This window comes from Notolepis coatsorum, assembly GCF_963971535.1.
Source record: "Notolepis coatsorum genome assembly, chromosome: 2".
NCBI classification, from domain to species: domain Eukaryota; kingdom Metazoa; phylum Chordata; class Actinopteri; order Aulopiformes; family Paralepididae; genus Notolepis; species Notolepis coatsorum.
The window spans coordinates 171,392,457-171,407,185 of NC_140166.1; the positions used below are offsets into that span (position 1 = coordinate 171,392,457).

Here is a 14,729-nt window from a genome sequence, read left to right on the forward strand (position 1 = left end):
GTGTGTTTTTTCTTTTTCTCTCCTCTCCTCTCCAGAGATCAACGAGTGCTCGTCACAGCCCTGCCTGAACAGGGGGAGCTGCCGGGACCACGTGGCGTCCTACCTGTGTGAGTGCAACCAGGGCTTCAGCGGGAGCCGCTGTCAGACAGGTACGGTGGTACAGGCTGGTAAATGGTGCATTTATATATAACGCTTTTATCCAAAGCACTTTACAATTTCTTTCCCTCACATTCACCCATTCACTCACACATTCACACACCGAAGGCAGAGGCAACCATGCAAGGTGCCTAAACCGGCTCATCGGGAGCAATTAGGGGGTTGAGTGTCTTGCTCAAGGACACATCGACACGCTGCCACGGGAGGAGCGGGAATCGAACCGGGAACCTACTACTAGGCGACCGATCTACCTTCCTGAGCCACTGTCCCCCCTCTGGTCTGGCAGGGCGCTCTCTGGTCTGGCACACTGCCAGACCAGCACACTGTGTCATGCTGTGATCAACAAGTCTGTGCCGGTGCTTTATGGGGACTCGAAACAGATCAACATGCGCACAACCGTCTGTAGTGTGATAGTAAAGGGTTAACCTTCTGTAGTGTGGTAGTGAAAGGGTTAACGCACACGGCGCAGATGTTATACAGTGGCTCCTTGCAAGCACATAAAAAGTGTGTGTGTGTGCGTGTGTGTGTGTGCACCTAAAAAGAAGGCCAGGTCATCAGGCCGTCATAGGAATAACGTTTTAGAGATCACACACTTCTGCAGTTAAAAGGGTTTTTATTGGACTATGTTATTAACACCAACAACATGTTTCAGCCACTGCCTTCAATCAGGGTGAAATTAACACCAGCCAGCAGCCAAATACTGGTGAATCTTGGACCGTAGCTCGCGGAGTAGATCAATTATACTACCCGGAGTTTGTGGCGGGTGGCCAACCTGCGTTTGAGCGTTCCTGTTTTGCTCCAAAAAGCGACTTCGCCGTCTGAGAAATTAAATGATCTGGAAGGGAAAGTGTTCAAACGAGCTGGTGAAACAAGACTGACTTAAAGAGATACTCTGTGTGTGTGTGTGTGTGTGTGTGTGTGTGTGTGTGTGTGTGTGTGTGTGTGTGTGTGTGTGTGTGTGTGTGTGTGTGTGTGTGTGTGTGTGTGTGTGTGTGTGTGTGTGTGTGTGTGTGTGTGTGTGTGTGTGTGTGTGTGTGTGTGTGTGTGTGTGTGTGTGTGTGTGTGTGTGTGTGTGTGTGTGTGTGTGTGTGTGTGTACGTGTGTGTGTTCCCTCCACCCAAGACATAGACGAGTGCCTGTCAGAGCCGTGTAAACATGGAGGAACATGCGAGGACCAGCCTGGGTCCTACTTCTGTCACTGTCAGCAGGGCTTCCGGGGCCAAGACTGTGAAATAGGTACCTCCTTCATGCCCCCCGTGTGTCTTACTGTCAACACGGGTTGGAAATTTACTTTTCTATTGTTCTTTTCTTTTTCTTTTTTGCCCTCCATGAGCCGTGAATTGTCAGCAGTCCGGTTCTCAGCATTCCATCGGAAAAAAAGAAAAACATTGTTTAGAAAGAGATAATCTCTCACATTAATGTGAGAATGAGGACACTGTTAGAAAACAATAACCCCGTCTGTTCTATCGAGAGGAGGTGTTTTTCCTTCGTAATCCAACGTGTTGGAAGCACATTCTCTGAACTTTCAGGGACATTTTTGCCCAGAGCCTTCACAAAGCAAGATGGGTCTGGCCTCCCTCCCTGTCTCAACGCCTTGGTCCGGAACAGAACTGTGCCCGGTTCTGATCGGATGCCGATTCCCATGTTTACTGACGCAGATGGTTTAGGCGAGTGTTGCTATAGAGCAGTGGTCCCCAAACTACGGCCCGCCTCCACATTTGGCCCGGCCCCCTAGAGCCCCGGGCCCTCATTTATCAACAATTCTTAGAAAGTGTTCTATTTTCGTTCTTAAGAATTTAGAATGTGTGTACGTACAGAAAAAACGGGATTTATCACACGTGCGTAGACGTGTCCCACGGACACTCTGTGTTGATAAATACCATGCTTGTGCACGATTATCCATATATGGTCATGAAACACCCCCATGGGATGTGAAATAATGGACTAAGCCGAGCCAACTCTGAGAAACTTCACTGAGACCGAGATTGATCACCGAGGTCTAACCAACAAATTGAACGTATACAGCATTTCCCGTTGTGAACAATCTTATTTGGAAACATGACACACAGAATAATAGTATTTAGCGTTTTATTTTAAACAATATTTAATCGTATGATTATAGATATTTTTAGAGAATAAATAAATCCAATGAAGTTGTCAAGTTCACACTTCACAGACAACTCCGCTGAGGAGGAGGGAGTGTGTAGACTATCTTCGGTGCGCCGGGAGCCAAGGATGTTGACTGACCCAGTCCTGCTACAGAACCAGCACATTGACAGAAATAAATGACAAGCTGACCCAACATTAAGCACTGTAATGACTGAAATGAAATCAATTTCAACCGGCCAACTCTGCGCTCTACAATGCCTATTGTGCGCTTGTGAGCCCGTGGTTCTGGTCAGAGTCATTATGGCTTCAGTCAGTGGATAACCCTGATCTGCATTTAAGTGATGTTTTAATTATAACATTACAATTGAATTAAATACAATTAGACCTGAATGAGTCGTTTTCCTCCCAGCTACCGGCAACGACATTATCAGCCAAATTTGCTCCACGCTCCAATGCGTGTCTCAAATTGCGGTACAAATCAAGGAGAATGTGTCTCGGGTAGCGAACTCTACTTAATATTATTATGTTCTCTCTCTGCAAATAGACATGCCCTATATCTCTGAAAACATCTGAGCACACACTGCGAGAAGTATTCCTATAATAACGCTATGAACCAGGCTGAATTTATTCGGAAATACCTATTCCAAATGCTATTTAGGGTTTGACAATAATTACACTAATGTCGCTATTTTACAATGCACTATAGTGAATTACGGGTCATACAGAACACGTCATTATTGAAACTAATGCATGAAACTGATGAAAGCATAATGCCGTCCGTCTGCATTCTTCATATTCTACCGCTGGGCGCCAGGTATGCACGGCCTGAGCTGTGCGTAAATATATGCACAAAGTCAAGCACACGTTCAAATTGATAAGTCCCACACATTGCTTAGAAATTATCGTACGCACGGGTTACGCACATATCTGTGCGTACGCACCATTGATAAATGAGGGCCCCGGAGCTTGAAAAAAAAGTTTAAAAAAATAAATAAAACAATTATTTTTATTTCTTTAAATTTTTTAAGATGGCAGTATCCCCATTGTCTGTGCTGAATGTTTTGTTAGTGTTTGATATTTTTTGTTTGTTTTTAGTACTTTTAAACATCCATTTTTAGTAAGTAGTAGTTTTCATTTGATCCTATAATTTTTTCATTCACCGATTTGTGGACTTTTTTTTTTGTGTCCTGAAAGGCGCCTTATAAATAAAAATGCATTATTATTATTATTATTATCATCCAAGAGGGAAAATACACTTTGGATAGTAGGGACTGCATCTCTGCCTGTCCTGACCAGGAAACACTTTGCAACTGTGATCTCCTCTGGCAGTAGTTGGATATTGTAATGTGTGGCGAGGGGTTGCAGCAATTCCACTGAGAGAAACTGGTCTGAGGCTGGATAACATGCCTGTATGCCTCTCATAAGTTGTTCTCCAACTCATGAGAACCTGCTCTCAAGCTCTTGCAGCATTCTGTCGAGGACTGGATAGAACCGTCTCTGTCTCAGCTGATCTCCTGAGCTGAGGTCTGAGCTTGTGCCACAAGATGACTCAACTACATACTCGTCCATCCTTTTCTGCTTCCTCCTTTGGATGGTATGTTCCTCAATTGGCTGGTATGTTCCTCAATCCCAAGGCCTTTACATATGTCATGTCCACTGCCATCTCTGAGGTGCGATAACCTTTGAGTGTGTGCTGCACTGTGCTTTTAAATAGTACAGAGCTAGAGCTAGGTGGTATGTAGGTACTGTATATTTATTTCATAAATAGTGTTATTTATTTCATTAATAGTGCTATTATTTATTTCCTGACTTTTTTTTCTGTGAAGATCCCGGAAAGGGTTATTAATATTTGGTTATGTGTGGCTTTCTGGAAAACAATAAATGTTTACGTTTAGGCACCCCTGCGATCGTCACACTTTTTCTGTTACAAACTGACCCCGGCCCCCACCAGAGAAGGGAAAAGTTATGTGGCCCTCACAGGAAAAAGTTTGGGGACCCCTGCTATAGAGGCAACAGTGCATCAAAATACATTCTTAGAAATCGCACGTAACGAGGCAGGCTCGATGGTACAAAAGAGACACACAAACAAACAGTTCAGTGATTTAACTACCGACCGGCCAGGGGAAAATGTATCGTTTCCACGGTAACAATGAAGACGCTTGCGAGAGAGGCGCACAGTCCGTCGTCACTGTGTTCTGATGGCTTGCGAGGCTACCATCGAAGGGGAACTACACCCAATTTAAGAATTCATACATGTTTACTCCTACGCTCTAAGACAGTCCAAATATATTGGTGAAATATAGAAGAATAGAAATTCAGAATATAGTATATAGTATAAAAAAGAACATTTATTATTATTTATCTGTTTCCATGGCTATAGAAAGATTATATTATCAGTTTACAATCAGAGACAAATGTGTAGCACACAAAGCGTCTGACCAGAAAGTGACAAAGAGCTTTGGTCAGACTTACCTTAAGTACAAAGTTGACATGACGTCAAAAGATGACAAATTAATAACAGATCTGACAAGAAAGGTAAACAAAAATGCCCCAGTGAGAAAATCAAAACAAAAGATGGGTCTAGGGCTTTGTTATGTCTCGCACAAGAACTGGAGTCGAAAAGAACCTTGGACGTCTCCTATCTCCTGAGTCCTGGCCCTTTGGCTGTTGTTTTAAGAAACACTGTCTGACTGTCACCCTAGTGTCTTGAGCTGTTATACTAGTTGACCATTGTTAACTAGTCAAGGCTGTACAGAGAATATGGACATAACAGAACTATCGACGTGATAATATTTTCCAAGACATTCCAAAAGCCAGAAATAGAGTGCAACAACAGTGTGTAAAGTCTCTGATTTCAGGCTTTGGGAGAGAGAGAGAGTAGCTCATGTTCACAGATATTGATTGAACCTTCAAAGGCCATGGAAATAATATATTAGAATCCTTCATTTGGGTGGTATTCCCCTTTAATTCCCTACCCCCTGCTGTCTGTTTGAACAGCTTGTAATGGATATAATGGAAACGGATTCTAGGTGTAAACCATCCAATCTGCCTTTGTGTCTCTGGATGGTTCCTTCAGAGCAGGACGGGTGTGAGTCCAACCCCTGTCTGAACGGCGGCGCGTGTCGGGGTTACAGGCGGAATCACCTCTGCGTGTGCAAAGAGGGCTTCTTCGGGGACCGATGCCAGATCTGTAAGTCTCAGAAGTGTCATTATATCATGGTGATAAAGCCTAATTCACATAGATATTAGTCTTTCACTTTCTGTGTCGTCCTTCATGATTTTGAAATACATCTGCAGTATGAAACAGCTGTTGTCCACACTAAAAACCTAAACCAACTGAGCTGCTGTATCAGTACAGCACACTACAGTAAGCCGCTGGTCTTTGTCGCCCCCAAGTGGAGAATCCCTGTGTACTGCAGCCATGTGGAAACCGTGGCCTCTGCAGGAGTGACAGGAGAGGGAACTACAGCTGCGCTTGCAGAGTCGGACACACGGGAAAGGACTGTGAGAAAGGTCAGCGGGTTTCACCTTCCTCCTCGTTACTCGTATACGTTCAAAAATGTAATTTTGCCATCCGAACCTTAAGTCAAAACAGTTCTTGGAAATTATTCTAAGCTTAATGTGTGGACCTGTCAATCAATAATCAGGATCAGAATGATTTTCAGAATGAGGTGATGAAAGATGGATGCATTAGCCTTGGTTGATGTAGCACATCATCACCCAACATATAAAGTAGAACATATAGTAGGCTATTAATACATTATGTACATATCCATATCGGGGTTTACAGCATTGGAAATGAAATGAGTGTCCAGCCAAGTGTAATGATGGTACTTTAATGCTTTTTTATGTCTGTGGTAGGCAGAGCACTACATTCGGTAGCGTGTGTGCGTGCGTGTGTGTGTGCGCGCATGTGTGTGTGTGCGTGTGAATCTGCGCATTATCTCACACACTATAGGACAAGGATGAGCGTGTGGGAATAAGTTTCAGGCAACAGGAAGTAAATGGCTGCATTTCTTTTGAGAATTTATTTCCACCATTCTCCATTGACTTTCATGTAGTCCTTCGTGTAGTTGTGGTACACCTTTTTACCGCCAGAGGACAACAGCAATGCTGCCACCGAGACTACTGCAGGGGGTCAGCACAGAGACAGTGCAATACTACAGACAGTTAACCACAACGCGGTTGCAGCAGAATGTGTGGTTCTAGTTGTTTTATAAGATGTCAAGTGTTGCAAGTGTTATCATTGTGTGGTTTATTGTCTCTTTCCACGTTATAGTGTGTTTAAACCCAGTTACAGTTATTTTTGTGTATTGACCATGAATGTGTTATAACGGCAGCGTGGCTACATGAGTAGAGCTCCGGACTCATGGTCGGAAGATCACCGGTTCGAGCCCCGGTCAAGGCCGTTGTTGGAAAGTGGTATTGTTGCAGCAGGGCGCACTCTGTCCTCTGGACTAGTCAGTAACAATGCCCCTGTTACAGTGATAGAAACACGTACAGCTGCGAGTGCCGTCCTTCGGATGAGGCGCTAAACCGAGGTCCTGACTGAAGTCGGTCGTTAAAGAACCCAGGGTGCTTAGCAAAGAGTAGGGGGTTCCCCGACGTTCCTGGCCAAATTCCCAATCAGGTCTCTGACATCAAGGCCACCTAATCATCCCTTCCCCTTAATTGGCTGATATCAATCCCTGTCTCCTGAGCCGCTCAGCCATTGTGTAGTGTGATGTGTGCCGGGTGCCAGTGTATGGCAGCCATTGAGCCTGCGTAGCCCAAGGTTGGGTGCTACCAGTGGTGGTGAAGGAGGGAATTTCCACCCTACATTGTGGGGAGCACTTTGAGTGTCTAGAAAAGCGCTATATAAATGTAATGAATTATTATTAGACCGGGGTTCAACTCCCACTCGGGGCATCGAAGTTTGAGGTGACGTTGTCACAACCGTTACAATGGTGCCGTGACCCGGATGCCTTGGGTGGAGTGGAGTGAGTTTAATGAGGGTGAGTGTAACGGATGGTATCGTGAAGCGCAGTCAAGAAGGGCTGGGGTGAGTAGCGGTGCTATGGGTTAAACTCCTCAAAAGACGCATAGACACGGTACAAAGAAGTGAATTCACCTCTTGGTATAGCGGTCTGTGTTGCTGCCCGCGGTGTGGGAGACCGGGGTTCAACTCCCACTCGGGGCATCGAAGTTTGAGGTGACGTTGTCACAACTGTTACAACAGTAAACGGATTTCAACATTGAAGTCGTATTATTTCAAGTAGTATTTCAGTCACTAAGTTGTGTCTTGAGAAATCATAACATGATTTGCAGACGTGCTTGAGATGTTTTGTTGTTGTTTTTATCCTTTATTTAAAGGTAGATATATAACATTCAGCCATTAGATGTCACACTAGAGCATTTGAATGGCAGCATGTCATTTATCCAATCAGGTGCACTTCACCTGGGGAAATGGGAAGTATGGAGGGGATACATGCCTGCAACATATAAATAACAACATTCATTTTGGACCCACAACATTTTTTTAAATGGTAAATTAATGAATTCATAATTATTGGGGGGGAAAATAAATACTTTTATTCTGCACCTTTCTAAAAGCTCTGTAGATATATATATATATATATATGATTACTCTACATACAAATATTATCTATAGCACCTTTAACCAGGGAAATCACATTGATATTTAACCATGGTATTGATATATATTGATATTTCCACCTCTTTTTCAAGTGGTCCCTGGCAGCATACAGAAACACAGTTCACATATAGAACAGCATTAAAACAAACACAAATAAAAACAAGATAGTAAGAGCACACAAATACTAAATATAGAGAACATTTCTTCACATTTCAATGAAAAGAAGGTGTCCAATTTTTTCCAATGAGGTACTCAAATCAAAAGGCCACAGGAGACGACATAAAACACACATGTACGTGTCATACATCCTTCATTGATTTGGGGGGAATTATTTATGACCCACTATAGCATGAGGACATAATGTGCTACAATGAGCACCCATTCTAGTTTCATGTTTCTTAATGTATTGTAGTGAATTCCCGGGGGCAGCCTCTGGGCGCACGCTAGGCCTGTCACCGACTAAGGATTTGTATAGTTGACTTTGATTGGATTTTTTATCATTCCATTTGGGCTGTGGGGGTGCTTAATGTCTGAAGGAGTCGACTGAAGGCTTCCTGTCCTCTGCGAAAGCATGCAATTGGTCCACTGATGGATACATCTTGATATTTGTCTAGTGTGTTCATTAGATGGGTGAAATCCTCTTTCAGTGCCTCTGTGCCCGTTTTCTTAGGCAGTTAGCCTCTCTGGTATGCGCGTCATTAGCGTTAGACACGCTTCTAGGCCTCTTTGCTTTTGGAAAGAATGAAAAAAAAAGATATATTTGATCTAGAAATATCTACAGCAAGAATTTTGGGTCTCAATGAATCCAAATTGACAATGTGGTTAGAAGTGGTGGAGAGAATAAAAGCTAGCATTTAATGGTAGTGTTTGGTTAGGAGTGAAGGATAATGGATGGATTATCCATGGGGGGGTCCAGGGCGGGGGGGGCGAGCAGGAGCATATGTGTGTAGGGGAATAGATAGCAGGTATTAGGGGTATATCTTGTATAAGACATTTATCCAAATGATGAGTTAACTGATGTACACTGTTTTACAATGCTTGTATATCTAATCGTGTGTTGTCATGTTTGTTTATGTGTTTGTTTAAAAAATAATAATAAAAAAAAAATACAAAAAAAAAATATATATATATATTATTATATCTTTTTTTCTTAATTTTTTTTTGCATTCGACTAAGAGGTTGGCAGTCGACTATTCGACTAGTCGGAGTCAGCCCTAGCGCACGCACTTCCCATGATCCACCATCACACGTATGACACCAATGTCAACTAAAGGGTCTCTACTAGGCATCCATTACACTATTTTACGCAAAGCACATTGAAATGGCCTCCATGTGTGAAATGTGCTTATTTTAAATCAACTCGTGGTGCCTCTCTTCCTGCTCCCAGACCTGCTACCCCCCTCCGGTCTCCACGTGCTGCGCGTGGAGGAGAACGAGGTGGAGCTACGCTGGGACGAGCCACACTCCTCCCACAGCACCGTCAACGGCTTCGCTGTCACCTACACCCCCCTGGGCCGCGGGAACCGCAAGACAGAGTTCCTGGACAGGAAGCAGTCCACCTACCTGCTGCAGGACCTGGTGCCCGGTCTGCTGTACAACATCTCCACCTTCTCCGTCAAACGCAACACCAACAGCAATGACATCAGCCAGCCGGCCACCGCACTCATACGCACAAGTAAGCTGCAGTTGTTGTGTACGGTCTCTAGTGGTGGGAGGAGGAGGTTCCTGCTGAGCAGTTGTTGTGTACGGTGTCTCTAGTGGTGGGAGGAGGAGGCTCCTGCTGAGCAGTTGTTGTGTACGGTGTCTCTAGTGGTGGGAGGAGGAGGTTCCTGCTGAGCAGTTGTTGTGTACGGTCTCTAGTGGTGGGAGGAGGAGGTTCCTGCTGAGCAGTTGTTGTGTACGGTGTCTCTAGTGGTGGGAGGAGGAGGTTCCTGCTGAGCAGTTGTTGTGTACGGTGTCTCTAGTGGTGGGAGGAGGAGGTTCCTGCTGAGCAGTTGTTGTGTACGGTGTCTCTAGTGGTGGGAGGAGGAGGTTCCTGCTGAGCAGTTGTTGTGTACGGTGTCTCTAGTGGTGGGAGGAGGAGGTTCCTGCTGAGCAGTTGTTGTGTACGGTGTCTCTAGTGGTGGGAGGAGGAGGTTCCTGCTGAGCAGTTGTTGTGTACGGTCTCTAGTGGTGGGAGGAGGAGGTTCCTGCTGAGCAGTTGTTGTGTACGGTGTCTCTAGTGGTGGGAGGAGGAGGTTCCTGCTGAGCAGTTGTTGTGTACGGTGTCTCTAGTGGTGGGAGGAGGAGGTTCCTGCTGGTGTTTCTTGCAAAGTCACTGGATAATGAAAATGTAAGTATTGATAATGATGGTAATGATGATGGTGATGGTAGTGATTGATGAGGGTGACAATGATGAGGATGTTATTGATATGGATGATAGTGATGAAGATGATGAAGATTATGATGGTGATAATCAGGATGAGTTTGATGCTGATGAGTAGGATGATCACGATGAGGATGATGATGACGATGATGAGTGTGTGTGTGTGTGTGTGTGTGTGTGTGTGTGTGTGTGTGTGTGTGTGTGTGTGTGTGTGTGTGTGTGTGTGTGTGTGTGTGTTCCTGTGTTTAATTAATTTTTTTACCTTTATTTAACCAGGCGGGTCAATTAAGAACTAATTATTATTTACAATGACCGCCTTAGCTGGAGGACGAAAGGACCTCTCGAAGGGTAGCAGGGGGAAACATAAATTGATAATAAAAAAAAAGAACGTTGTCTGTCCCCTAGGACCCCGGCGGGTGGAGCAGCTGCAGGTGGTGAACGTGTCGTCCTCTCAGGTGTGGCTGCGCTGGCTGGTTCAGGCAGCTCGTCACGCAGCAGTCAGCCAGGTGCGCGTGTCTCTCGTGCCCTCCGACGGCAGCGGGACACGCACCGCTTTGCTCAACACGAGCACCACGGAGTACGCCTTCAGGTCAGTGTACATGTACATGTCGAAATACTTCCCAAAGGTCAGTGAATACCACGACCACAACACCAGAGGGAGCTCCACAAATCATGTTAAACCCAGATTCGGCTCAAACAAAGGGACTAAACACGTTTCGCAATTATGCCACATCAATGTGGAACGCCCTACCCAAAGCTGTAAAGGAATGTGAATCACTACCCACTTTCAAAACCGCTCTCAAAGAGCACCTACGGGAGGCTGCAATTCGAAACTGGCCCCTGTAAATGTCCAAACCCAACCCCCTCCAATGTACAGTCCCCCCCCCCCCCCCCCCCACCACCACCTCCAATGTACAGTTACCACCCCCCCCACCTACCCAACCTCCTCCAATGTACAGTTTCTTCCCCCTCAAATGTATATACTCTCTATCTGTATGTCATGTATGTCATATGTTATGATTAATTGAAAATAGGGGACCCTGATGTAAACAAGACGAAAGTCTTTCTCTGGTCTGCATCCCCCTAACAATTGTGTGTATTGAGCTGTACTGTATTGTACCCATTCTGCAATCTGTTAATAAAATGTTCAATCAATCAATCAGTAAGATTTCTGCAGCATCTTTTCTATCCACTAGATGGTGCTGTTGAAGTGCTTCATTTAGAATGGCTTTGGTGCGTGTTCCGCATTACATATTTCAGCCACAAGAGGCCACTGTGTCATCATTCTTGATAGAAATAAATTATGTGTGAGGTTGAAAAGGTGTGTATTTAAAGGTGCTGTAAGTGGTATTTATTTGTTCAAATAAGTGGTCTAGTGTTAAAGTAATTACTCTACTCATTCTGACAGCCATCACTGATATCGAGTTTTTGGTCCATACAAGATACCCTCCCCAGCATGTCCAAATGACTACAGACCGGTGGCACTCACCTCTGTGGTCATGAAATGTTTCGAGAGGCTGGTCAAGGACCACATTTGTGCCTCCCTCCCCAGTGATATGGACCCTATGCAATTTGCATACAGGACAAACAGGTCCACCGACGACGCGGTCTCCCAGGTACTGCACAGCACCCTCTCGCACCTTGACCGTCAGAAGGGGGGCTACGTGAGACTGTTGTTCATTGACTACAGCTCAGCGTTCAACACCATAGTCCCCACCAGACTGGTGGACAAGCTGATCGAGCTAGGTCTGAGCTCCGCCCTGAGCGCCTGGGTACTGGACTTTCTGAGCGAAAGACCCCAGGCGGTCAGGGTGGGGGGTCAGACCTCCAACACCATCACCCTGAGCATCGGGTCCCCCCAGGGCTGTGTTCTGAGCCCCCTGCTGTACTCACTCTACACACACGACTGTGTGGCCAAGTTCAGCTCCAACTCCATAGTGAAGTTCGCAGATGACACGGTGGTGGTGGGGCTGATCTCGGACAACGACGAGAAGGCCTACCGGGAGGAGGTTGAGGTACTGGAACGCTGGTGCCAGGACAACAGCCTGCTCCTGAACATTGGTAAAACCAAGGAGCTGATCGTGGATTATAGGAGAGGACAGCAGGAGACGCACACACCACTGATGATTAACGGGGCTACCGTGGACAGGGTGAGCAGCTTCAAGTACCTGGGGGTCCACATCTCAGAGGACCTGACATGGTCAACACACATAGACACAGTAGTAAAGAAGGCGAAACAGCGTCTCTACCACCTGAGACAGTTAAGGAAGTTCAGAGTATCGGGAAAGATACTCCAGTCCTTCTACTCAGGAGCTGTAGAGAGCATCCTGACCGGAAACATCACTGCCTGGTATGGAAACAGCACGGCACAGGACAAGAAGGCCCTACAGAGAGTGGTGCGCTCAGCCGAGCGTACCACGGGTATTGCACTACCCCCCCTGCAGGTTATATACAACAAGAGGTGCAAATCCAGAGCCTGCAGGATAATGAAAGACCCTCACCACCCCAATAACAGCCTGTTTCAGCTGCTGAGGTCAGGCAGACGCCTGCGAACCCCAGCTACTAGGACAGAGCGGCTTAGGCTCAGCTTCTTCCCCCAGGCCATCAGAGCCATGAACAATGAACATTGAGTGCTCAGAACATTGAACTGTCCACACACAAGCACACATGAACACACACACGACACGCATACTGTGCACGCTCACACACGAGCAGCCACTTAACACTTTAACATGAGCGGGCACACACTCATGTCGCACACACGCACACTTATGGCCAAAGGAAAGGACACTTTAAATTAGAATAACAGGAACAGTGTATTGCACTACCAAAGCTAACTAGCATGTCCCATATGCTCTGTAAATAACTATGTACAGATACCGAGATGTCACTCCATGTTACCTGCTACCTGTTACTGCACAATGTTGTTTCCTTCTTTTGATTCTATTATATGTACCACTGTATTGCACATCGTTGCGGGCAAGACCACCCGCATTTCATTGTATACCTGTATGCCGTGACAATTAAAACTCTTGACTTGACTTGACTGATACCTTTATTGCCACACAACCAAGTTGGTGGTATTTGTGATCATGTGGGTCTCTCAGTCCCTCCACCATAAACACAAAACAAAATTTCTGGTATCCTGTTCCCACTTTATCCAATCAGGAGAGATAACTCAACACTGCAAAAATGGTCTGAAATAATAATATAATAATTGTGTAGTAAGCACATTTGGATTGGCAAGATTTCTTGAAATAAGTACAAATATTTAGGATTTTCTCTCCCGATTGGATAAAGTGGGAGGGGATACCAGAAAATGTATTTTCTGTTTACTGCAGAGCGGAGGGACTGAGAGACCTATGTTACTGACCAAACACTCTATGTCTATATTAGTGATGGCTGGAATGTAGAGCTGATGATGATGATGATGATGATGATGATGATGATGATGATGATGATGTATAGTTTATTTTCAGTCTTTGTTTACAGATCAATCAAAAACACACTTGTGTGGACTTTCAAAAAAAGAAAAAAAAATCACAAATGTACATGTTCAAAGTAAGCTCACACACAAAATCCAAACTCAATGACCGAAAAAAGGAATAGGCTGAAGCACATGCTTATTTTTGCCTATCCTTTACAATTCTTAAAAACTAAATATACCGGTACTTTAATATAAGAAAGAAAAACTTAAAATATGCTGCAAGATATCATTATTATTATATATTTTAACAAAAGAAATACCACTTACAGCTCCTTTAATATGATTATGTTTTTTTCTCTTCTCAGTTCCTTGCTTCCTGCTCAGGTGTACACGGTGGACGTCCTGACTCAGAGTGGAGTCAGGCCGGATGAGTTCCCCTCCACCAGCCACTCAGCCGGACCGCTGCTCTTCTGGACCCGTGGGTTACATTTCATTAATCAGCCGTCAGCTCAGCTATAGATTTGGGTCTAGAAATGTATGAATTGAAAAATGGAAATGATTGGAATTGGAATTGAATGGAAAATGATAAACATGTCTTTCAACATCGCAACAGTATTTACAAATATGTACTGAACTTAGATCTGAAGAAGTAATTTTGTGTGTTTTTCAGTAAAGCAATAATGTTGGAAGGACAGATTTACGAGTCGGCTCCTTTGCCACACAATTCTTAAAAGATTCCATGCAAATCCATGACTGACAGCAAATTAAACCATTGGTTTTATTGTGTGATCTAACAGTCTTGTAGGGAATTAAAACCATGTGCATATTAATCAACAGCTGAATCTGTAGCATCTATTGTCACCAAGGTCGCTGATTTGTCTTTAGGGGTGGGAAGTCGATTCTATTCGACTCCCAATGCTCTCGTTCAGAGTCTGAATCGACTTCATTAATCCCAAAGTACTGCTGAGATAAGATATGGCTTTGTTGCTCCCTTTGGGGGAGGTTAGTGTTAGACGTGCGGGTGCTGCTGCAACCCT

The 14,729-nt window shown here is 44.8% G+C and overlaps 1 protein-coding gene across 2 annotated transcripts in view; it reads left to right on the top strand.

Annotated features, from left to right (window-relative positions):
* sned1 (sushi, nidogen and EGF-like domains 1) overlaps positions 1-14,729 on the top strand; it is a 72,815-nt gene that overhangs the window by 40,327 nt on the left and 17,759 nt on the right. For both annotated transcript variants that reach the window (XM_084307674.1, XM_084307673.1), the window contains exons 17-23: positions 36-149; positions 1,279-1,392; positions 5,342-5,455; positions 5,662-5,778; positions 9,288-9,575; positions 10,671-10,854; positions 14,058-14,170. In XM_084307674.1, the coding sequence (XP_084163800.1) occupies positions 36-149; positions 1,279-1,392; positions 5,342-5,455; positions 5,662-5,778; positions 9,288-9,575; positions 10,671-10,854; positions 14,058-14,170 (1,044 nt within the window). The remainder of the gene's footprint in view (positions 1-35; positions 150-1,278; positions 1,393-5,341; positions 5,456-5,661; positions 5,779-9,287; positions 9,576-10,670; positions 10,855-14,057; positions 14,171-14,729) is intronic.